This window comes from Schistocerca gregaria, chromosome 4, assembly GCF_023897955.1.
Source record: "Schistocerca gregaria isolate iqSchGreg1 chromosome 4, iqSchGreg1.2, whole genome shotgun sequence".
Classification (NCBI taxonomy): Eukaryota; Metazoa; Arthropoda; class Insecta; order Orthoptera; family Acrididae; genus Schistocerca; species Schistocerca gregaria.
The window spans coordinates 45,076,689-45,101,455 of record NC_064923.1 but is presented as its reverse complement, the minus strand read 5'-3'; the positions used below and the strand labels follow the sequence as shown (position 1 = coordinate 45,101,455).

Below are 24,767 nucleotides of genomic sequence, written 5' to 3'. Positions count from 1 at the left end.
AATCTGTACCATTATCGATGGCAAAATTAATAGAACTACAAATGGAGACAGATATTCTGTTTTCATATGACAATGAAGAATAAAATTATTGTATCTTCATTGCAAATCATATACTTTTTGAATTGTGACTGCTACGTTTCATGATGTAGGATCGGTACCTGATAACATATCGAAAATCCTATACAAGAATGTATTTACGGAACAATTGTACTTTTTATTTGACAATCAGAAATCTCTTTGAGCATCCACAATAAGAACTAGTAATTTAGGTAAGGAAATCCACCCAAGTCTTGCTAAATTTAGAGTATTATCGAACAGTTCATTACATGAGAAGAAGTTCCGATGGGGCTAGGTGATATCTAATGAATCAGTTGTAAGCGCCATGTCTTCTTGACAAGAATGGTGTGGCATCAGTTTCCAACATTTCGCTACCAAATTTCGTTTAGGCTGCAGTTTACATCTGCGTTACTTCCCATTTCGGGTCTTACGTAATTAATGCCCATTCCAAGTGGAGTGAGATTCACAGTAAACTCACTTGCTGGCTGATGCCACAGCTCCCAAGCGGACTCTGCCGACAACTGTGCTTCTTCCCTTCAGGGAGCTGGCACGTTTTTGTGAGGTAGCTCCGATGCCACTTTGTCGTGGTTTTCTCTGAATGCTATCTGCCTTGCGGAGTCAGCAGTCTGTCGGCGTCTGACGTCACAGCCAGGTGCATGTCATCATGGCAAGCAAGGCCGCGCTGGGAAGGTATTCGGCTGGAACATAACCTCAAAGTCCATCTTATTTAATGGAGATGACTCCAAGTCGAGCGAAGAAAGCTTCATGGCTTTAGTAGGTGCAAACAGGGTAGAGTCAATATTACATGTTGAGAAAATTGTAATGGAAACGGACATTATGCCACGACACACAGACCGTACAGCTTAAACCACGCGACCGCATTGTGATGCGAGTTATGTGTCCCCACTCCCCATTATCCAGTAAAGCATGACTCAGTTGCCAGCAATTAGCAGCCCCACCAATCAAAAAAAAAAATCAGTAACAGCTTGCACTGTGGAGGCACTGCACGTGCTTGAGCACTGTCCTGCAAAATGATGGTCAAGGCCTGCAGAAAGTGTCACGATTTCCATCCCTAAGCCGGTCGTAGCCTGTGTTCCAAAAATGAACAACATAGAGACAGAAGTGATGACACTTTCTGCAGGACCTGACCATCATATTGCAGGACGTGACTTCTGAAATTTTCCCGGCGTATTTGTTCTTCTAATAATTTCCGGGTATGCAGCCGCATCCCGTCGACATTCTGCCACGATATTTCGGCCCAGAGACGTCCGGCCATCATCAGGTGAGTACACAACTACTGAAGAGCCCAGGTGCAGTCGCGGTATTAATACCGATTGCAGGACAATTCTGAAGCGTGTACAGTGCAAGCTGTTACTGATTTGTTTGACTGATGGGGCTGCCAAGTGCTGTACCACCTACTGCACTTCCCAGACTGAAGCCCTCGTGAGCTCAACTCGATTTCTAAACCGAAGGAAACACTTCACGTCATTCGCTTCAGAGCTGCTACAAATTCGTCGGGCAATAAAACGGGCCGCACGAACTGTCAACACAACTGGCACTGCTAAGATTATTCTACGGCTTCCACATCGCTGACAATGGTTTATACCCATTGCTGGTGACTACTTTGAAAGTGAGTAAAACTTTGAAACCCTATATCTATTTTGTAAGAGCTGTAAATAAATAGTTGCCACTATCAAAGTTCCAACCCTCGTATTTAGCTGTTTTTATTGAAGAAGCGAACTCAGGTACTTCAGGCATTGCTAAGGTATAGCACAACCTGTAGAGTAAGTATCTAAAATTTTCACCAATAAGAAATGGAGTCATAATGAGTGATACATATATTTTCCGAATTGCTCAACATTAGTCTTCGTTATACAGACATTTATTAACAGCAACAGCGATAAATTTCATAGTTCCTGTAACAACAAAATTAGTATTAATTAGTCTCCTCATAACTGTTGTCATTAAAGGTACAAAATCTTTTTAACTGTCCATTACAGTTATCTTTGGAAGACAAAAATACGTAGAACAACAAAATTTTGCATACATTATTAATAAATCAACAAACAGTTAGCAAAACATGTTTATGTAATACGCTATGACACTTCCTCATTGGTCACATATTGCTTACAAAACTGCTCAAAAGCCATTTAAATATAAAAATTCTAGCGTCTCCTACTAACACTGATTCTTTGACATATAGTTTTCGTTACATGCTATGTATAACAAGTTTTACACTCGTATTGTATCGTTCATGTTCGTTTGATATTGCTTACTGTATGACAGAAGCACCTACAAAATACCATTAAATTAAAAAAAAAGTGCTGTGATACTCGCATTACATTTGCATGTCTGTTACGTTACTGAATTTTTTTCGGGCTGCCATTCGGGTGGCTGTGTTCAACTTCCAAGACGTTTCGATGAGTGTCATACTCAGTTATACATCGTATCTTAATTCATGGTGATCGAGGAGGCATGGATATGAGACGAACTATCACTCGAACAAAAAAACAAAAAATTAATAAACACTAAACACGGCCTCTGAAATGCTAGGAGCACTTATTTATCTTCGATACCGTGAAACAAATATCCTCTACTACAAACTCTTTCTTACCATATTTTGAGAGGTGATAGTATGGAACAAAATAATAAAAAAGGGCCAGTAAACATGGACTCTAATGTTCATACATTAACAGCTAAGGGCATATGTTAGCTACTGTGAAAGGCGTTTCTTCTACTGAACAAGTACTTATAGCTCTTGAGATATGCGTTTTAGAGCCATTTTTTACTAGACACTTATAGTTAAGATGGTCGCACCCGGAGGACTCGTGCACTGAAAATAAACGGCAAACCTGCTTAAAACAGCCGAGCAAATCCGACACTGCAGAACGTTGTCTTGACACCCGTCATCCTATGGAACAAACCGACACGAAGATTCTGCCATGCACTTCCACCTATTGCACTATTATTGTTAAGGAAGCTGTCGAAATTAAATTAGCAACTAACCTTATAAAAAGGCACAGTGGTTTATGTTCAAATCTTGCTTGGAACAGTGCTGTGTCCCTTGTCAGAAAACAGAGGGACAGAGCTTTTGCTACCTCTCTCGTTGGTTATTAATTTCGCTATCGATAACTTCTGACCGCGGTCATCTTTGGTTTTGATGGTGCTAGTGTTTACAGCGTGTACGAGTGTTACCCTTCCGCCGTTTATCTGAAAACTGAGGTTTTAAATTTCATTGAGTAGCGCTTAATTGCTGCAGTTTTGCCTCGAAAATGGCAAGGTGTTCTGCTGTCGAAATATCGGCGGTTGTTGACGACGTCATTCGTAAGTTACTTGAAACTCAGGTCTTACAAGTCACTCGAAATCTAGGTTCAGTGGACTAAGTTTATACTGCTGGTGTTACACACGTGTGTCCCTGTCTGTGCTTTTATCAGTGTGACCGCCTTATACGTGGTGTTTTGCAACTTGATATCCCTCATCAATTTCGGATTTAGCTTTATCACTGAAATCTCCTTCCCGCTGTGTAGCTGTTAACTTTAGACACACCAGTGTAAGTTTCACGTTCTTAGCACTGTTGTTGTTGTTGTGGTCTTCAGTCCAGAGACTGGTTTGATGCAGCTCTCCATGCTACTCCAGCCTGTGCAAGCTTCTTCATCTCCCAGTACCTACATCCTTCTGAATCTGCTTAGTGTATTCACCTCTTGGTCTCCCTCTACGATTTTTACCCTCCACGCTGCACTCCGATACTAAATTTGTGATCCCTTGATGCCTCAGAACATGTCCTACCAAACGATCTCTTCTTCTAGCCGAGTTGTGCCACAAACTCCTCCCCAATTCTAGTCAATACCTCCTCATTAGTTATGTGATCTACGCATCTAATCTTCAGCATTCTTCTGTAGCACCACATTTAGAAAGCTTCTATTCTCTTCTTTTCCAAAATATTTATCATCCATGTTTCACTTCCATACAAGGCTACACGCCATACAAATACTTTCAGAAACGAGTTCCTGACATTTCAATCTATACTCGATGTTAACAAATGTCTCTTCTTTAGAAACGCTTTCCTTGCCATTGCCAATCTACATTTTATATCCTCTCCACTTCGACCAACATCAGTTATTTTGCTCCCCAAATAGCAAAACTGCTGTACTGCTTTAAGTGTCTCATTTCCTAATTCCCTCAGCATCACCCGACTTAATTCGACTACATTCCATTATCCTCGTTTTGCTTTTGTTGATGTTCATCTTACACCCTCCTTTCGAGACACTGTCCATTCCGTTCAACTGCTCTTAAGAGTGTTGCAAGTCAAAGAACCGCCACGTCTGACGCACGCAAACAGACCAGAGTGAGGAGCTGTGGCTGCCCGCTTGCGCACAGTGTCGACGGCGACGGAGGAGGAGCACACCTACCTGGCGGTCATCGTGGGCGTGCTGATGGCCGTCGTGCTGCTGCTGGCCGCCGCCATCTACGTCATCGTGTCGCGCCACCGCCAGCGCAAGTGCTTCGCGTCGCCGCTGGCCGCCAAGTGGGCGCTGGCGTCGGCGCCGGGCAGCGCCTGCGGCACGCCGGGCGCGTCGCCCGACAAGGCCGCCTCCTGCGGGGGCGGCGGGGGCGGCGGCGGCAGGGAGGCGGCCACGCTGGACCCGCTGCTCGTCGCCAGCGACTACCAGGAGCCCTACCACGCCCTCAAGTACGCGCCCTACTACAGCTACAGCAGCGTGCCCTTCGATGTGGACGGCGTCAGCGAGAAGGGCTTCGCGACGCACAGTGGTAAGCACCAGGCGTTCCTCCCACGACTAGCATCTGTAGAGAATGTGACTCGTAACATCGTGCCATGTGCAGCGGCAGTTGTCAATTAATACGAGCAGTGAGCATTCACTCATTGACGGAAAAATATCGCAATTGCAAAAACTATTCAATGTAGATGAACCGTGATTTACTTTCAAAGAATATTCTTGATAATTTATTTTATTTACTAGCGATTCATGAAGAACATTAACAGATTTAATCACACTATGTAAGCATGGAAGTAGTTGCCAGGGAATAGCTGATGAAAATATAACCAAATTTCTTTTAACAAATGAGAATTTTATTCACTTTAATAGTGCCTAAAATCTTTTTTTAAACAAACAGATTTAAAATTACAATCAGTAAGCATTCTCTAGATATCAAAGTTACATTTTATTCAGAGGCAGAAGGAAACAAGTTTTGACTGTATATGCTTTCGGGCAGAGAACCTCGCCACTCCCTTTTGACACGGACGTAGTTACGACCGCTCACAACAGCCTCTGAAACACTACACTAGTGCAAATCTCCAACACACCAGATAACTTTAAACTAAGAGTTTTAACAATTTACACGAGCAAACAAACTACCACCCCCCGTAGAAAGGATGGAAATGGTACAAAACACTAGCAATTAAAATATTAACCTTGCCAACGAAGGTGCAACTTGATTTTAACTTCTAAGAAAAGTCTTACTGTCAGAGCGTGGCAACTTCGTATACTAAAATGATCATTCAAATAAAAGCCCATGAAATGCAATCTTATATAAAATTCTACAAGGTTGACCAAACAGTAGTTAAGATGCTCTACAGTACACAGATACGGCCTCTCAACATCATAGGCAATAATACCAAAGTTTCCAAAGATCAAAACATATTTCAGGTATTAGACCGTTGCACGCCAAGCAATAAATTCGTTAACACACCAAATCCGACAAGCATGACAGCTAGTAACGTACGGTAGATTGATAGGGTGATTACTGAACAACCCGAACCCCAGGTTGCTCTAACCTGCCCCTACTCTACAAGGGAAGAAAGGACCACTCAGGCCAGCCGGTGTGGCCGAGCGATTCTAGGCGCTTCAGTCCGGAACCGTGCTGCTGCTACGGTCGCAGGTTCGCATCCTGCCTTGGCATGGCTGTGTGTTACGTCCTTAGGTTAGTTAGGTTTAAGTAGTTCTAAGTTCCAGGGGACTGATGACCTCAGATGTTAAGTCCCATTGTGCTCAGAGCCATTTGAACCATTTTTTTTGGACCACTCAGTTTATAAACAACAACTTTCTCGCGGGTGGGCAAACGGAGAAGAATGGTGGGACGACCCAAAAGCAAAACGGCTGGTGACCTCACCAAGAAAACATATAGAATTTAAGAAAAGTAAATCATACAACATATCACCAATCACTTAACTTCTAATAAACTGCGATTTCTCGAGGAGACCTGGCGCAGCATCCCCAGATCGCTCTCCCGAACCATCAGGTGCCAGCCGCTTCAATGGACGCAGGAAGGCGCGCCGATCTCCCGTCTCACGGCGTCGCAGCTCGCACCGGCCATACTGATGTTGTGGGTTGACTCCTGCTGCTCTCGTGTCGACCGCGAAGTCACTACCCCTCACTATACGCTGCGGCCCACTGGAATCACGTGTTGACCTCACATGCGCCGACGCTCAAGACGGACAAGTCGTCTTGTGTTTCAGCGCGCGACCGACGAACCGATCGATCCAATCGCCAATGACCATTGCCTGAGCGAACACGAGAAGACTGGTGGCCTAACGCGCAGACTCAGATGCAGGAACTAAGAAACTTCCTGGCAGATTAAAACTGTGTGCCCGAACGAGACTCTGCAGTACGGCAGAAGGAATATCCAGCTTCTCGTAGCCCTATTACACGAACTCGCTCAAGATGCTGATAATGGCGTTTAGTCACTTGTTGTCAGTTGTCTTGACTGACAACAACGCACCACACCTTATCTCGAAGGCAACTAACTCTCATGACCTTCCCAGTGAGTATTTCAATCAAAACTGATTTGCATCCTCCTAGTAACGCTACAACACTACTCTCCATTAAAATTGCTACACCACGAAGATGATGTACTACAGCCGCGAAATTTAACCGACAGGAACAAGATGCTGTGATATGGAAATTATTAGCTTTTCAGAGCATTCACACAAGGTTGGCGCCGGTGGCGACACCTACAACGTGCTAACATGAGGAAAGTTTCCAACCGAATTCTTATACACAAACAGCAATTCACCGGTATTGCCTGGTGAAACTTTGTTGTGATGCCTCGTGTGAGGCGGAGAAATTCGTACCATCACGTTTCCGACTTTCATAAAGGTCGGATTGTAGCCTATCGCGATAGCGATTTGTCGTATCGCGACATTGCTCCGGGCGTTGGTCAAGATCCAATGACTGTTAGCAGAATATGGAGTCGTTGGGTTCAGGAGGGTAATACCGAACGCCGTGCTGGATCCTAACGGCCTCGTATCACTACCAGTCTAGATGACAGGCATCTTATCCCCATGGCTGTAATGGATCGTGCAGCCGCGTCTTGATCCCTGAGTCAACAGATGGGGACGTTGGCAAGACAACCATCTGCACGAACAGTTCGACGACGTTTTCAGCAGTATGGACTATCAACTTTGAGACCATGGTTACGGTTACCCTTAACCCTGCATCGCAGACAGGATCGCCTGCGATGATCTACTCAACGACGAACCTGGGTTCACGAATTTCAAAACGTCATTTTTTCGGATGAATGTGTTCTGTTTACAGCTTCATGATGGTCGCATCCGTGTTTGGCGACATCGCTGTGAACGCTCGATGTAAGCGTGTATTCATCATCGCCATACTGGCGTATCAGCCGGTGTGATGGTATGGAATGCCATTGGTTACATGTCTCGGTCACCTCTTGTTCGCACTGACGGAACTTTGAACAGTGGACGTTACATTTCAGATGTGGTACTACCCGTGGCTCTACCCTTCATTCGATCCGTGCGAAACCCTACATTTCAGCAGGATAATGCACGACCGCATGTTGCCGGTCCTGTTCGACTGCTGCCATGGCCAGTACATTCCCCAGATGTCTCACCAATTGAAAACGTCTGGAAATGGTGGCCGAGCTACTGGCTTGTCACAATACGCCAGTGACTACTATTGATGAACTGTGGTATCATGTTGAATCTGCATGGGCAGCTGTACCTGTACGCGCACTCCAAGCTCTGGTTGACTCAATGCTCAGACATATCAAGGCCGTATCAAGAGGTGGTTGTTGTGGGTACTGATTTCTCAGGATCTATGCACCCAAACTGCGTCAAAATGTAATCACGTGTCAGTTCTAGTATAATATATTTGTCCAGTGAATATCCGTTTATCATCTGCATTTCTTCTTGGTGTAGCAATTTTAATGGCCAGTAGTGTAGTATTACTCTTAAGCGACTGACGTGAAATCTGAATACACGTCATCTTTCAGATGTAGAAACACTCCTACCATCTTTCATTTATGTCACCCAACTCCTTCTTGCTGCTGTGATTTTTCCGTCGGTGTATTCCGATGTTGCACAAAATGCATGTTTGATTATCGGCTGCATTTTTATTTAAAACTGAAATATCGACCGGTTTCAGTCACAGATCTCCTTCACGGTTTCTATCCAGAATTACGGAAAAAAGAAAAGAATATGTATTATACACTAATTGATACAAAATCTTTTCCGAGAAAGTGCAGAATATACATGAATACTTACAGAGTTAAAACAGTTTAGGCCACAACATTATGTCTGTCATTACTTAAATAATGGCCAAGTCTCATATGTAGAGCATGCCGTGAATTCCAGTGTAACACACAAGACTTTTAAGGGCAAACATGCTAATAACATGTGTACTTAGAGCAGTACTGAATAGAGGATCAGAGGTATAAGTGCTACAATTGTACAAAATCTTTACAAAGTATTTCCATCGTTTGTTAGAAAAATACCTCGATGATATGTTACTTGCCAAATGTAGGGGACTGGGCCATCTTTGGCAAACATATCTGGTATAGAATGAGATTTTCACTCTGCAGCGGAGTGTGCGCTGATATGAAACTCTGGTATAGTTTAACATGTAAACAGAAAAACAAAGTCGCTATCCACATCGATCTTACAAAATAATGTAAAAATCATTATAAAACCCTAATGTTAAACAGTAGAATAATCCTTATACATTCTATGAAATGTTTATAAACAAAAGTCAAGTACATCATAAACATAATAAAAGTAGTATCCATAACATAAAAGCAAGTTAAAATGCAGTGTTCAGATATAGACTTAAATGTCAACTAGCATTCATATGCACCTAAGTTACAGTAATGAACCATTACTGTAAAATATCGGCTACATTTACAGGAAAACATCATATGTAAATGAAGTTCAGTTATAGTTCTTAATTAAAAGCCTAATATGTCAGTAATACTAATTCCTTAGAGAAGGGGCGGGGTAAATAACCACAGCATGACTAGGCACGTCCCCAGATTTGGCTTTAAGGAATGTTTAGAACGCATCTGTATAATAGTAGTTATTTACCACGAAGACACTTGGTAAAGACCTTTGACCAATTCCATAATATTTTGTAGAATTGTAGCACTTACACTCTGATCTTTTCTTCAGTGCTGCCCTGTTTACACATGTTGTTATTATGTTTACCTTTAATATTCGTGTATGTTATATTGGAATTCATGGCATGCTCTACATATGAGACGTGGCCATTCCTTAAGTAATGACGGATGTAATGTGGTGGTCAAAACAGTTTTAACCCTGTAAATATTCATGCATATTTTGCAGTTCCTTGGAAAAGTTTTTGTAACTTTTCCTATATACTGCTTTTTTGTATGTCTGAGTTCAATCCGTGAATATGATCTATAATGAAATCCATCTATATTTTGATTTTAAATAAAAAAGCACCTGATGTGAGGGTCATACATGTATTTTATACATTATTTTACGGCTGTTAGTAGCCACCTTCCAAAAATGCTCATTATTTCGGTGTATCTACAAAGAAGTAACTGACACCTCAATTGGCGGATACTCTAATTTACTCAAAACGGTTACAGTAGAACCAGTGACATATTTCATAACCTGAACTGCCGAATCAGGTATGTGTGATCCAGGGACCCGATCGTAATACATTCTAACGCACTTACTTAAATGTACCTGGGCTTGTGTTTTGAGAGACGCAGAAATATCTTTTGTCGACCGCTAGCACTCTGTGCTATTGAAAGAAGACGCTGCGTATGTACTCTTTTTGTTACACAGAACTCCGGAGATACACAAAACGTAAATTGTCACCATGCGAGAGTATAAAATTTGAACGGTAGGTAAGGATTTTATGTCCCATGGTGTACGAAAGCATTATGCGGCTCAAAACGCGCTATGGACCACTAAACCATTTTAATACGCTGAAGTGCCAAAGAAACTGGTATAGGCACGCATATTCAAATAAAGAGTACGTAAACAGACAGAATACGGCGCTGTGTTCGGCAACGCCTATGAAGGCAAAATGTGTTTGGCACCGTTGCTAGATCGCTTACTGCTGCTACAATGGTATGTTATCAAGATTTAAGTGACTTTGAACGTGGTTCTATTGTCGGCTCCGAGCGATGGTGCACAGCATACATGAGGTAGCGATGAAGTGGGAATTTTCCCGTTCAACCATTTCACGAGTGTACCGTGAATATCAGAAATCCGGTGAAACATCAAATCTCCGACGTCGCTGCAGCCGGATAAAGATCCTGTAAGAACGGGACCAACGACGACTGAAGAGAGTCGTTCGACGTGACGGAATTGCAACCCTTCCGCAAACTGCTGCAGATTTCAATGCTAGGCCATCAACAATTGACAGCGTGGGAAGAAATCAACGAAACGTCATCGATATGGACTTTTGGAGCCAAAGGCACACTCGTTTACGCTTGATAGCTACACGTCAGAAAGCTTTAGGCCCCGCCTGGGCTCATCAACACCGACATTGGACTGCTGATGGCTGGAAACACTTTACCTAGTCGGATGAGTTTCGTTTCAGATTGTATTGAGCGGATAGACATGTACGGGTATGGAGACCACGATTCGATGGACCCTGCATGTCAGCAGGGGACGGTGCAAGCTGGTGGATGCTCTGTAATGGTGTGGGGTGTGTGCAGTTGGAGTGACATGGAACCCCTGATATGTGTAGAAACGTCGCTGACAAGTGAATCGTACGTAAGCATCCTGTCTTATCACCTGCGTCCATTCACGTCCATTGTGCATTCCGACGGACTTGGGCAATTCCAGCAGGACAATGCGACACCCCACACGTCCAGAATTGCTGCAGAGTGGTTCCAGGAACACTCTCCCGAATTTAAACACTTACGCTGGCTACCAGACTCCCCAGAAATGAACATTACTGAGCATATCTTGAATGCCTTGCAACTTGCTGTTCAGAAGAGATCTCGACCGCCTCGTACTCATCAGGATTCATGGTGTCAGTTCCCTCCAGCACAACGTCAGACTTTAGAGTCCATGACACGTCGTGCTACGACACCTCGAAGTGCTCGCGGGTGTCCTACACGGTATTAGGCAGGTGTATCAGTTTCTTTGACTCTTCGATGTAAAAGCTTCTGTAATAAGTATGACAGTCGGCCGCCTAGTACCCATTAGGCTATACTTGGTTTTGAGATCCACGCCGTAAATGGATCACTTACGCAGTGAGGTTCCCGCCCTCACTGAGTCTTGTGTCTTCCACAGAGAGCGGCCCCGACTACGCCGTCCCGGACACGGGTCTCCGGCCGCCACCCACGCCCCCGGCGATCTCGCTGTCGGATGACGTCGGCAGCATCTTCTCCAGAGGCAGCAGGACCCTCTCCAGGGCCAAGAAGGTGAGTTCCTCACAACGACGGATTCCCTAGCTGCATCACACAGAGCAAAATTCAGACACTGTATTTCCTATCCAGCAACACTCAGCTGACTTATTGGTCCTTGGTTGACCACTGAATTCTGTGTGACACCAGCTGTTTTACGTGGCCTACCGCCCTTATATAGCGGTGTGACAGCCACGTCGTGACGTTTGCTGGTAGCCACTGACTACTAGCCTCCTCCGGAACTCGGTGTTCAGTAGCCCACTTCTCAAGCTTTCCTGGTTTTCATACTAGCACTGTAGCTGATGGTTTTGCGTGTTCTGTTGCCAGCACACTTTCTTCCTTTTGGCTATTTCGCCGGCCGGGGTGGTCGAACAGTTCTAGGCGCTACAGTCTGGAAACGTGCGACCGCTACGGTCCCAGGTTCGAATCCTGCCTCGGGAATGGATGTGTGTGATGTCCTTAGGTTAGTTAGGTTTAAGTAGCTCTAAGTTCTAGGGGACTGATGAACTCAGAAGTTAAGTTAGTCCTCAGAGCCATCTGAACAGTTTTTTCGCTATTTAGCATACTACAATTTTTGTTGATGATTACTGTGAATGTGTTTTTAAAATTACGTTTTCTCTGCCACAGCTTCTTACATAGAATGAAACAGTTTTCGTATCGAACAGGATAATTGTTTAGATTTCAGTCTTAACGACTAGTAAGGAAAGCCGAGTTATCTCTTCTTACCAGCAATGAACATGAGAAATTCTACGTCATACCTACGTCCCCAGTGGTGAGCTGTTCAGCTAATGGATGTCATGGTAGCTGATCAGGAGAAAGTTTAGAAGATTGGGTTGGAAGGCGTTGAGAGTTGCTGCCATTGCACGCCTTGCGATAGCATCAATGTGCTCTCCAACAAGAGCAAATAAAGCATTACGCACGAGGTGTCACAAAACATAGCCTGAACTTCACAAGCTGTTATGGGTGAACTGAAATGCTACTGTACGTACGCTTGCAATGAGAACATCGAGGTGAGAATTCTGTAGAACAGTGAGACAGCCCTACCGTAGGAAAGGTTTGTGACAGACATGTGGTGCTACACTACGCATCAGTAATAATAACGGTTTTGCAGGTTACCACAAAAGTTGAATAACCTCTGATATAGCAATGGTTTCACTGTGAAACAGATACAGTCAAAATACCATAACAATATTTCTTCCGAACATATTCGTTCTTTCGCTAATTTGACAAGTACTTGATTGCACATTTATTAATAAAGTAATATTTCTAATACAGGTCTTACTAATTGATGAAAGACCGCTCCAGTTACTGATACGCAGCTTATTTTAGTCCACGACGGGTTTTAGCATTCACATCCGGGCATTGCCAAATGGATGAAAACAAAATTAACAGTCTGATAGAGTTAAAACTTATATGTCACTGACATGAAAAAAATGGGCGTGTCAAACTGTTCAGTTAGATACATTAAAATATTGGCATCCTTTACATTTAAAAGAAGTTATGCTCTGCCATATTTGAAATTTAAAACTGCATGGTTACCAAAACCGCCAAAAGTAATTTTTATACTAATAAAAACTGAAAATAGTTGCAGCGGACGGTGTGTCCAAGTCGAGCATTCTGGTACGTCCTCTAGTGAGAGCCGGCAAAACGGGGAACGGCAGAGGGCGCTAGCGTATCATGGACACAACGTGGATTGGCTACAACTGGGACGCTTATCATGGCAGTCGGCCGTGGAGGTAAACAAACGAGGACTACGGACGTAGAGGGGAAAAGGGAGGTGCGTGGGGACGTGCCCCGCCACCCTCTCGCATGGCAGCCTACCTACACACGTGTTTCGCGCTTCAGTAAAAGCAGATGTGAAGTATGGTTATAGTGAAAGCCGAAACAAGTGAAGAAACAATATAAATTACAGACAAACACATATCTAGTAAAAAACCAATGTAATTCAATATATGCATCATCTACATAAAACTGTCTGAAGATTTATTTTCGCGTCGGTACGTGAAGACTCATTATCTGCTGCAGGATGAGCTCTCATCTTCCGCTGTGTCTGCATTAGATGAAACACTGAAGTCATTAGTACCTATTATACTGTCGTCAATTGCTATTTCCATTACGCCATCGCACTTCCTGTAAATCATGCTCCGCTTCTTGCACTTTTCCGCAGTCCCCTTGCAAATCGTTTGGACCGACAGAATTTAAGGCACTGTCTGTCAATTTTTTGAGACTGTCCCCAGACATGTCGCCAGAGACGTTGGGCTCCCACACGTACCGTTTAATTTTCGCCCATGCAGGTTCTGCTGCGTTTTAACTTTCGTCCCCCTGAAATTTGAAGTTAAAATATTAAAACTGAATAATGTGTAGTTGTGATTCTTGAAGTTTTCCCGGCGTACTGAGTATTCGATGAGATTTCGGGATTGCAGCCGGATCACGTTGACTTCTTGCCACGATATTTCGGCTGGCAATCGTCCAGCCATCTTCAGGTGAGTGTGCGTCACTGGAGACTGCAAGTTCCGGGAGTCAGCTTTATAGCAAAAAATTGGCGCGAAAACGCATGCGCATTGGCCACCGTCACAGGAGCGTCCTCTGTCGAAGTCCGCGCCCTCTGGAGCTACTGTTCTATCTTTGGAGCGCAGGCACATGCGTAAAGGTGAAAACTACATGTCCGCCCTCTGTCGGAATGCGCGCCCGCGTCGCTAAAAACAGACGTCAGATGTCGCTAGACGTGTCATTTAGAATAAACCGTCTTCTCTCAGAGGAAATTAGAGAGATCACCGGGTCCCAAGCCTTGTCCAGTTGAAAACCGCCGTCACGATTTATAAGATTTTGCGCTAGGCGTATCTCCACAGATTCTTTAATAACGGAATCCCAAAAAGTTTTCGCTGGGGCCAAGATTTTCGTGGCCGAAAATTCCATAGCGTGTCCTGTGGTAATACAATGCTCAGCTACGGCCGACTTACTGGGCTGCAAAAGGCGAGTGTGGCGTTCGTGTTCAACGCACCTTTCATGTACTGTGCGCGTCGTCTGACCGATGTAAGCTTTGCCACACTGGCAAGGAATTTTATAGATTCCGGCCTTCCGCAGACCCAGATCGTCCTTTACCGAACCGAGAAGGGCACTAATCTTCGCCGGTGGCCGGAAGATTACTTTTACTTGATGTTTCCTTAGGATCCTGCCTATTTTAGATGAAAGGTTGCCGGCGTATGGAAGGAACGCCCTGGACCTGAAAAGCTCCTTATCTTCTTGATGTGAGTGGTCACGTTTCTTCCTTTTTAGCGCTGCTCTAATCTGATGTGGAGAGTAACCATTACCTCTGAACACCGACTCTAAATGTTCCAGCTCCTTTGTAAGGCTGTCTCCATCAGAAACAACATGAGCCCGGTGCACCAACGTTCTAAGGACACCAGTAGTTTGTGAAGGATGATGACAACTCGACGCTTGCAGGTAGAGGTCCGTATGTGTGGGCTTACGGTAGACAGAATGCCCTAATGACCCGTCCACTCTCTTGGTAACCAAGACGTCCAAAAACGGCAAGCAACCATCCTTCTCTATTTCCATCGTGAACTGGATGTTATTGTGGATTGCATTCAGATGCTGCAAGAACCGTGACAGTTCTTCTTCACCATGGGGCCACACTACAAAAGTGTCATCTACGTACCGCCAGAATACACTCGGTTTAAGTTCTGCCGAATCTAGTGCCCTTTCCTCAAAGTCTTCCATAAAATAGTTTGCTACCAAAGGCGAGAGAGGACTTCCCATGGCAACACCGTCAGTCTGCTCAAAGTACTCGTTATTAAATAAAAAGTAGGTTGAGGAAAGGACGTGATGGAAAAGTGCTGTTATGTCGGCCGTGAACTTCTTGCTGATGAGAGACAAAGAGTCCATAAGAGGAACCTTAGTGAAAAGTGAGGTGACGTCGAAGCTGACTAGTAAGTCAGTTTCACTGAGCCGAAGTGACTTTAGTCTACTAATAAAGTCAGCCGAATTGCGAACATGATGCGCACACTTCCCCACAAAAGGTCTCAGTAGAGAGGCGAGATGTGTCGCCAAATCATACGTGGGGGCGTCGATATTACTGACGATCGGCCGTAAAGGAACCTCTTTCTTATGGATCTTCGGAAGACCGTATAACCTGGGTGGCACAGAACTGTGAGGTCTTAGTCTTTTCGCCACTTCTTGCGGAATAGAAGAAGAATTCAGCAGTGCTGATGTTTTCCTTTCCACTTTCGCTGTGGGGTCTTTGCCAATCTTCCGATACATTGGTTCATTCAGCAAGTTGTAAGTCTTCTGATTATAGACCTCACGTGGCAAAAGCACTGTAGCGTTTCCCTTATCCGCTGGTAAGATCACTGTATGAGGATCTTCTCGTAGCTTTCGTAATGCGGCCCTTTCCATGGCAGAAATGTTGCTCTTCTGACGTGGAGCTTTCGTGAGTGCACGGCAGGTTTCACGTCTAATTTCTTCTGCAGCATCACTAGGAAGAGGTCTTACAGCTTCCTCAACAGCTCTAATAAAATCAGTTAAAGGCAGGGTTCTCGGCGTAGGAGCGAAGTTCAGGCCTTTCCCAAGCACAGACAGTGTTACGTTGTCCAAAACTTTATCCGTTAAATTGACCACGGAGCGTCGTAAAGCATCTTCTTGCGGTAACGTTGCTGACAGCCGGGTGAACTTCGAAACCTGTCTTGATGTAGATTCTTTATGAACCCAGTCCGATTTAGCCCAGGTCACGCCATCGACCCATGCCCAGGAAAGTGATGGCAGGCTGGATGCAATCTCCATATGCAGATGAAACAGCTGTTTCGATATGGCGTCCAGTTCACGCCGAGTAAACCGGATCCTCTCCTTCACTAATGCCAAGCTCGCCTTTCGTGTAATGAATTTTGCAGCGGCGGTCTGGATAAAATGCCTCACTCTGGCAAACTTCGATATAAGGCCGTTGTCCCGACACTACAGTAAAAAACACAGAGAACTTAACAGTCTCGCTCGCTTATTGCGTAGCTTGTCCAACCTCTGGATTTGTAATGCCATCGCCTCCCCGAAGAGGTATCTGATGTGATTCTTGAAGTTTTCCCGGCGTACTGAGTATTCGATGAGATTTCGGGATTGCAGCCGGATCACGTTGACTTCTTGCCAATCGTCCAGCCATCTTCAGGTGAGTGTGCGTCACTGGAGACTGCAAGTTCCGGGAGTCAGCTTTATAGCAAAAAATTGGCGCGAAAACGCATGCGCATTGGCCACCGTCACAGGAGCGTCCTCTGTCGAAGTCCGCGCCCTCTGGAGCTACTGTTCTATCTTTGGAGCGCAGGCACATGCGTAAAGGTGAAAACTACATGTCCGCCCTCTGTCGGAATGCGCGCCCGCGTCGCTAAAAACAGACGTCAGATGTCGCTAGACGTGTCATTTAGAATAAACCGTCTTCTCTCAGAGGAAATTAGAGAGATCACCGGGTCCCAAGCCTTGTCCAGTTGAAAACCGCCGTCACGATTTATAAGATTTTGCGCTAGGCGTATCTCCACAGATTCTTTAATAACGGAATCCCAAAAAGTTTTCGCTGGGGCCAAGATTTTCGTGGCCGAAAATTCCATAGCGTGTCCTGTGGTAATACAATGCTCAGCTACGACCGACTTACTGGGCTGCAAAAGGCGAGTGTGGCGTTCGTGTTCAACGCACCTTTCATGTACTGTGCGCGTCGTCTGACCGATGTAAGCTTTGCCACACTGGCAAGGAATTTTATAGATTCCGGCCTTCCGCAGACCCAGATCGTCCTTTACCGAACCGAGAAGGGCACTAATCTTCGCCGGTGGCCGGAAGATTACTTTTACTTGATGTTTCCTTAGGATCCTGCCTATTTTAGATGAAAGGTTGCCGGCGTATGGAAGGAACGCCCTGGACCTGAAAAGCTCCTTATCTTCTTGATGTGAGTGGTCACGTTTCTTCCTTTTTAGCGCTGCTCTAATCTGATGTGGAGAGTAACCATTACCTCTGAACACCGACTCTAAATGTTCCAGCTCCTTTGTAAGGCTGTCTCCATCAGAAACAACATGAGCCCGGTGCACCAACGTTCTAAGGACACCAGTAGTTTGTGAAGGATGATGACAACTCGACGCTTGCAGGTAGAGGTCCGTATGTGTGGGCTTACGGTAGACAGAATGCCCTAATGACCCGTCCACTCTCTTGGTAACCAAGACGTCCAAAAACGGCAAGCAACCATCCTTCTCTATTTCCATCGTGAACTGGATGTTATTGTGGATTGCATTCAGATGCTGCAAGAACCGTGACAGTTCTTCTTCACCATGGGGCCACACTACAAAAGTGTCATCTACGTACCGCCAGAATACACTCGGTTTAAGTTCTGCCGAATCTAGTGCCCTTTCCTCAAAGTCTTCCATAAAATAGTTTGCTACCAAAGGCGAGAGAGGACTTCCCATGGCAACACCGTCAGTCTGCTCAAAGTACTCGTTATTAAATAAAAAGTAGGTTGAGGAAAGGACGTGATGGAAAAGTGCTGTTATGTCGGCCGTGAACTTCTTGCTGATGAGAGACAAAGAGTCCATAAGAGGAACCTTAGTGAAAAGTGAGGTGACGTCGAAGCTGACTAGTAAGTCAGTTTCACTGAGCCGAAGTGACTTTAGTCTACTAATAAAGTCAGCCGAATTGCGAACATGATGCGCACACTTCCCCACAAAAGGTCTCAGTAGAGAGGCGAGATGTGTCGCCAAATCATACGTGGGGGCGTCGATATTACTGACGATCGGCCGTAAAGGAACCTCTTTCTTATGGATCTTCGGAAGACCGTATAACCTGGGTGGCACAGAACTGTGAGGTCTTAGTCTTTTCGCCACTTCTTGCGGAATAGAAGAAGAATTCAGCAGTGCTGATGTTTTCCTTTCCACTTTCGCTGTGGGGTCTTTGCCAATCTTCCGATACATTGGTTCATTCAGCAAGTTGTAAGTCTTCTGATTATAGACCTCACGTGGCAAAAGCACTGTAGCGTTTCCCTTATCCGCTGGTAAGATCACTGTATGAGGATCTTCTCGTAGCTTTCGTAATGCGGCCCTTTCCATGGCAGAAATGTTGCTCTTCTGACGTGGAGCTTTCGTGAGTGCACGGCAGGTTTCACGTCTAATTTCTTCTGCAGCATCACTAGGAAGAGGTCTTACAGCTTCCTCAACAGCACTAATAAAATCAGTTAAAGGCAGGGTCCTCGGCGTAGGAGCGAAGTTCAGGCCTTTCCCAAGCACAGACAGTGTTACGTTGTCCAAAACTTTATCCGTTAAATTGACCACGGAGCGTCGTAAAGCATCTTCTTGCGGTAACGTTGCTGACAGCCGGGTGAACTTCGAAACCTGTCTTGATGTAGATTCTTTATGAACCCAGTCCGATTTAGCCCAGGTCACGCCATCGACCCATGCCCAGGAAAGTGATGGCAGGCTGGATGCAATCTCCATATGCAGATGAAACAGCTGTTTCGATATGGCGTCCAGTTCACGCCGAGTAAACCGGATCCTCTCCTTCACTAATGCCAAGCTCGCCTTTCGTGTAATGAATTTTGCAGCGGCGGTCTGGATAAAATGCCTCACTCTGGCAAACTTCGGTATAAGGCCGTTGTCCCGACACTTCAGTATAAAACACAGAGAACTTAACAGTCTCGCTCGCTTATTGCGTAGCTTGTCCAACCTCTGGATTTGTAATGCCATCGCCTCCCCGAAGAGGTATCTGATGTGATTCTTGAAGTTTTCCCGGCGTACTGAGTATTCGATGAGATTTCGGGATTGCAGCCGGATCACGTTGACTTCTTGCCACGATATTTCGGCTGGCAATCGTCCAGCCATCTTCAGGTGAGTGTGCGTCACTGGAGACTGCAAGTTCCGGGAGTCAGCTTTATAGCAAAAAATTGGCGCGAAAACGCATGCGCATTGGCCACCGTCACAGGAGCGTCCTCTGTCGAAGTCCGCGCCCTCTGGAGCTACTGTTCTATCTTTGGAGCGCAGGCACATGCGTAAAGGTGAAAACTACATGTCCGCCCTCTGTCGGAATGCGCGCCCGCGTCGCTAAAAACAGACGTCAGATGTCGCTAGACGTGTCATTTAGAATAAACCGTCTTCTCTCAGAGGAAATTAGAGAGATCACCGGGTCCCAAGCCTTGTCCAGTTGAAAATCGCCGTCACGATTTATAAGATTTTGCGCTAGGCGTATCTCCACAGATTCTTTAATAACGGAATCCCAAAAAGTTTTCGCTGGGGCCAAGATTTTCGTGGCCGAAAATTCCATAGCGTGTCCTGTGGTAATACAATGCTCAGCTACGGCCGACTTACTGGGCTGCAAAAGGCGAGTGTGGCGTTCGTGTTCAACGCACCTTTCATGTACTGTGCGCGTCGTCTGACCGATGTAAGCTTTGCCACACTGGCAAGGAATTTTATAGATTCCGGCCTTCCGCAGACCCAGATCGTCCCTTACCGAACCGAGAAGGGCACTAATCTTCGCCGGTGGCCGGAAGATTACTTTTACTTGATGTTTCCTTAGGATCCTGCCTATTTTAGATGAAAGGTTGCTGGCGTATGGAAGGAACGCCCTGGACCTGAAAAGCTCCTTATCTTCTTGATGTGAGTGGTCACGTTTCTTCCTTTTTAGCGCTGCTCTAATCTGATGTGGAGAGTAACCATTACCTCTGAACACCGACTCTAAATGTTCCAGCTCCTTTGTAAGGCTGTCTCCATCAGAAACAACATGAGCCCGGTGCACCAACGTTCTAAGGACACCAGTAGTTTGTGAAGGATGATGACAACTCGACGCTTGCAGGTAGAGGTCCGTATGTGTGGGCTTACGGTAGACAGAATGCCCTAATGACCCGTCCACTCTCTTGGTAACCAAGACGTCCAAAAACGGCAAGCAACCATCCTTCTCTATTTCCATCGTGAACTGGATGTTATTGTGGATTGCATTCAGATGCTGCAAGAACCGTGACAGTTCTTCTTCACCATGGGGCCACACTACAAAAGTGTCATCTACGTACCGCCAGAATACACTCGGTTTAAGTTCTGCCGAATCTAGTGCCCTTTCCTCAAAGTCTTCCATAAAAAAGTTTGCTACCAAAGGCGAGAGAGGACTTCCCATGGCAACACCGTCAGTCTGCTCAAAGTACTCGTTATTAAATAAAAAGTAGGTTGAGGAAAGGACGTGATGGAAAAGTGCTGTTATGTCGGCCGTGAACTTATTGCTGATGAGAGACAAAGAGTCCATAAGAGGAACCTTAGTGAAAAGTGATATGACGTCGAAGCTGACTAGTAAGTCAGTTTCACTGAGCCGAAGTGACTTTAGTCTACTAATAAAGTCAGCCGAATTGCGAACATGATGCGCACACTTCCCCACAAAAGGTCTCAGTAGAGAGGCGAGATGTGTCGCCAAATCATACGTGGGGGCGTCGATATTACTGACGATCGGCCGTAAAGGAACCTCTTTCTTATGGATCTTCGGAAGACCGTATAACCTGGGTGGCACAGAACTGTGAGGTCTTAGTCTTTTCGCCACTTCTTGCGGAATAGAAGAAGAATTCAGCAGTGCTGATGTTTTCCTTTCCACTTTCGCTGTGGGGTCTTTGCCAATCTTCCGATACATTGGTTCATTCAGCAAGTTGTAAATCTTCTGATTATAGACCTCACGTGGCAAAAGCACTGTAGCGTTTCCCTTATCCGCTGGTAAGATCACTGTATGAGGATCTTCTCGTAGCTTTCGTAATGCGGCCCTTTCCATGGCAGAAATGTTGCTCTTCTGACGTGGAGCTTTCGTGAGTGCACGGCAGGTTTCACGTCTAATTTCTTCTGCAGCATCACTAGGAAGAGGTCTTACAGCTTCCTCAACAGCACTAATAAAATCAGTTAAAGGCAGGGTCCTCGGCGTAGGAGCGAAGTTCAGGCCTTTCCCAAGCACAGACAGTGTTACGTTGTCCAAAACTTTATCCGTTAAATTGACCACGGAGCGTCGTAAAGCATCTTCTTGCGGTAACGTTGCTGACAGCCGGGTGAACTTCGAAACCTGTCTTGATGTAGATTCTTTATGAACCCAGTCCGATTTAGCCCAGGTCACGCCATCGACCCATGCCCAGGAAAGTGATGGCAGGCTGGATGCAATCTCCATATGCAGATGAAACAGCTGTTTCGATATGGCGTCCAGTTCACGCCGAGTAAACCGGATCCTCTCCTTCACTAATGCCAAGCTCGCCTTTCGTGTAATGAATTTTGCAGCGGCGGTCTGGATAAAATGCCTCACTCTGGCAAACTTCGGTATAAGGCCGTTGTCCCGACACTTCAGTATAAAACACAGAGAACTTAACAGTCTCGCTCGCTTACTGCGTAGCTTGTCCAACCTCTGGATTTGTAATGCCATCGCCTCCCCGAAGAGGTATCTGATGTGATTCTTGAAGTTTTCCCGGCGTACTGAGTATTCGATGAGATTTCGGGATTGCAGCCGGATCACGTTGACTTCTTGCCACGATATTTCGGCTGGCAATCGTCCAGCCATCTTCAGGTGAGTGTGCGTCACTGGAGACTGCAAGTTCCGGGAGTCAGCTTTATAGCAAAAAATTGGCGCGAAAACGCATGCGCATTGGCCACCGTCACAGGAGCGTCCTCTGTCGAAGTCCGCGCCCTCTGGAGCTACTGTTCTATCTTTGGAGCGCAGGCACATGCGTAAAGGTGAAAACTACATGTCCGCCCTCTGTCGGAATGCGCGCCCGCGTCGCTAAAAACAGACGTCAGATGTCGCTAGACGTGTCATTTAGAATAAACCGTCTTCTCTCAGAGGAAATTAGAGAGATCACCGGGTCCCAAGCCTTGTCCAGTTGAAAACCGCCGTCACGATTTATAAGATTTTGCGCTAGGCGTATCTCCACAGATTCTTTAATAACGGAATCCCAAAAAGTTTTCGCTGGGGCCAAGATTTTCGTGGCCGAAAATTCCATAGCGTGTCCTGTGGTAATACAATGCTCAGCTACGACCGACTTACTGGGCTGCAAAAGGCGAGTGTGGCGTTCGTGTTCAACGCACCTTTCATGTACTGTGCGCGTCGTCTGACCGATGTAAGCTTTGCCACACTGGCAAGGAATTTTATAGATTCCGGCCTTCCGCAGACCCAGATCGTCCTTTACCGAACCGAGAAGGGCACTAATCTTCGCCGGTGGCCGGAAGATTACTTTTACTTGATGTTTCCTTAGGATCCTGCCTATTTTAGATGAAAGGTTGCCGGCGTATGGAAGGAACGCCCTGGACCTGAAAAGCTCCTTATCTTCTTGATGTGAGTGGTCACGTTTCTTCCTTTTTAGCGCTGCTCTAATCTGATGTGGAGAGTAACCATTACCTCTGAACACCGACTCTAAATGTTCCAGCTCCTTTGTAAGGCTGTCTCCATCAGAAACAACATGAGCCCGGTGCACCAACGTTCTAAGGACACCAGTAGTTTGTGAAGGATGATGACAACTCGACGCTTGCAGGTAGAGGTCCGTATGTGTGGGCTTACGGTAGACAGAATGCCCTAATGACCCGTCCACTCTCTTGGTAACCAAGACGTCCAAAAACGGCAAGCAACCATCCTTCTCTATTTCCATCGTGAACTGGATGTTATTGTGGATTGCATTCAGATGCTGCAAGAACCGTGACAGTTCTTCTTCACCATGGGGCCACACTACAAAAGTGTCATCTACGTACCGCCAGAATACACTCGGTTTAAGTTCTGCCGAATCTAGTGCCCTTTCCTCAAAGTCTTCCATAAAAAAGTTTGCTACCAAAGGCGAGAGAGGACTTCCCATGGCAACACCGTCAGTCTGCTCAAAGTACTCGTTATTAAATAAAAAGTAGGTTGAGGAAAGGACGTGATGGAAAAGTGCTGTTATGTCGGCCGTGAACTTATTGCTGATGAGAGACAAAGAGTCCATAAGAGGAACCTTAGTGAAAAGTGAGATGACGTCGAAGCTGACTAGTAAGTCAGTTTCACTGAGCCGAAGTGACTTTAGTCTACTAATAAAGGCCTGAACTTCGCTCCTACGCCGAGGACCCTGCCTTTAACTGATTTTATTAGTGCTGTTGAGGAAGCTGTAAGACCTCTTCCTAGTGATGCTGCAGAAGAAATTAGACGTGAAACCTGCCGTGCACTCACGAAAGCTCCACGTCAGAAGAGCAACATTTCTGCCATGGAAAGGGCCGCATTACGAAAGCTACGAGAAGATCCTCATACAGTGATCTTACCAGCGGATAAGGGAAACGCTACAGTGCTTTTGCCACGTGAGGTCTATAATCAGAAGATTTACAACTTGCTGAATGAACCAATGTATCGGAAGATTGGCAAAGACCCCACAGCGAAAGTGGAAAGGAAAACATCAGCACTGCTGAATTCTTCTTCTATTCCGCAAGAAGTGGCGAAAAGACTAAGACCTCACAGTTCTGTGCCACCCAGGTTATACGGTCTTCCGAAGATCCATAAGAAAGAGGTTCCTTTACGACCGAGCGTCAGTAATATCGACGCCCCCACGTATGATTTGGCGACACATCTCGCTTCTCTACTGAGACCTTTTGTGGGGAAGTGTGCGCATCATGTTCGCAATTCGGCTGACTTTATTAGTAGACTAAAGTCACTTCGGCTCAGTGAAACTGACTTACTAGTCAGCTTCGACGTCACCTCACTTTTCACTAAGGTTCCTCTTATGGACTCTTTGTCTCTCATCAGCAATAAGTTCACGGCCGACATAACAGCACTTTTCCATCACGTCCTTTCCTCAACCTACTTTTTATTTAATAACGAGTACTTTGAGCAGACTGACGGTGTTGCCATGGGAAGTCCTCTCTCGCCTTTGGTAGCAAACTTTTTTATGGAAGACTTTGAGGAAAGGGCACTAGATTCGGCAGAACTTAAACCGAGTGTATTCTGGCGGTACGTAGATGACACTTTTGTAGTGTGGCCCCATGGTGAAGAAGAACTGTCACGGTTCTTGCAGCATCTGAATGCAATCTACAATAACATCCAGTTCACGATGGAAATAGAGAAGGATGGTTGCTTGCCGTTTTTGGACGTCTTGGTTA

The 24,767-nt window shown here is 45.5% G+C and overlaps 1 protein-coding gene across 2 annotated transcripts in view; it reads left to right on the top strand.

The window, feature by feature from the left end:
• LOC126267248 (discoidin domain-containing receptor 2-like) overlaps nucleotides 1-24,767 on the top strand; it is a 336,625-nt gene that overhangs the window by 266,132 nt on the left and 45,726 nt on the right. For both annotated transcript variants that reach the window (XR_007548969.1, XM_049972257.1), the window contains exons 11-12: nucleotides 4,435-4,827; nucleotides 11,588-11,718. Coding sequence is in view for 1 of the 2 variants with exons in the window: in XM_049972257.1 (XP_049828214.1) it covers nucleotides 4,435-4,827; nucleotides 11,588-11,718 (524 nt within the window). In the remaining variant the exon portion in view is untranslated. The remainder of the gene's footprint in view (nucleotides 1-4,434; nucleotides 4,828-11,587; nucleotides 11,719-24,767) is intronic.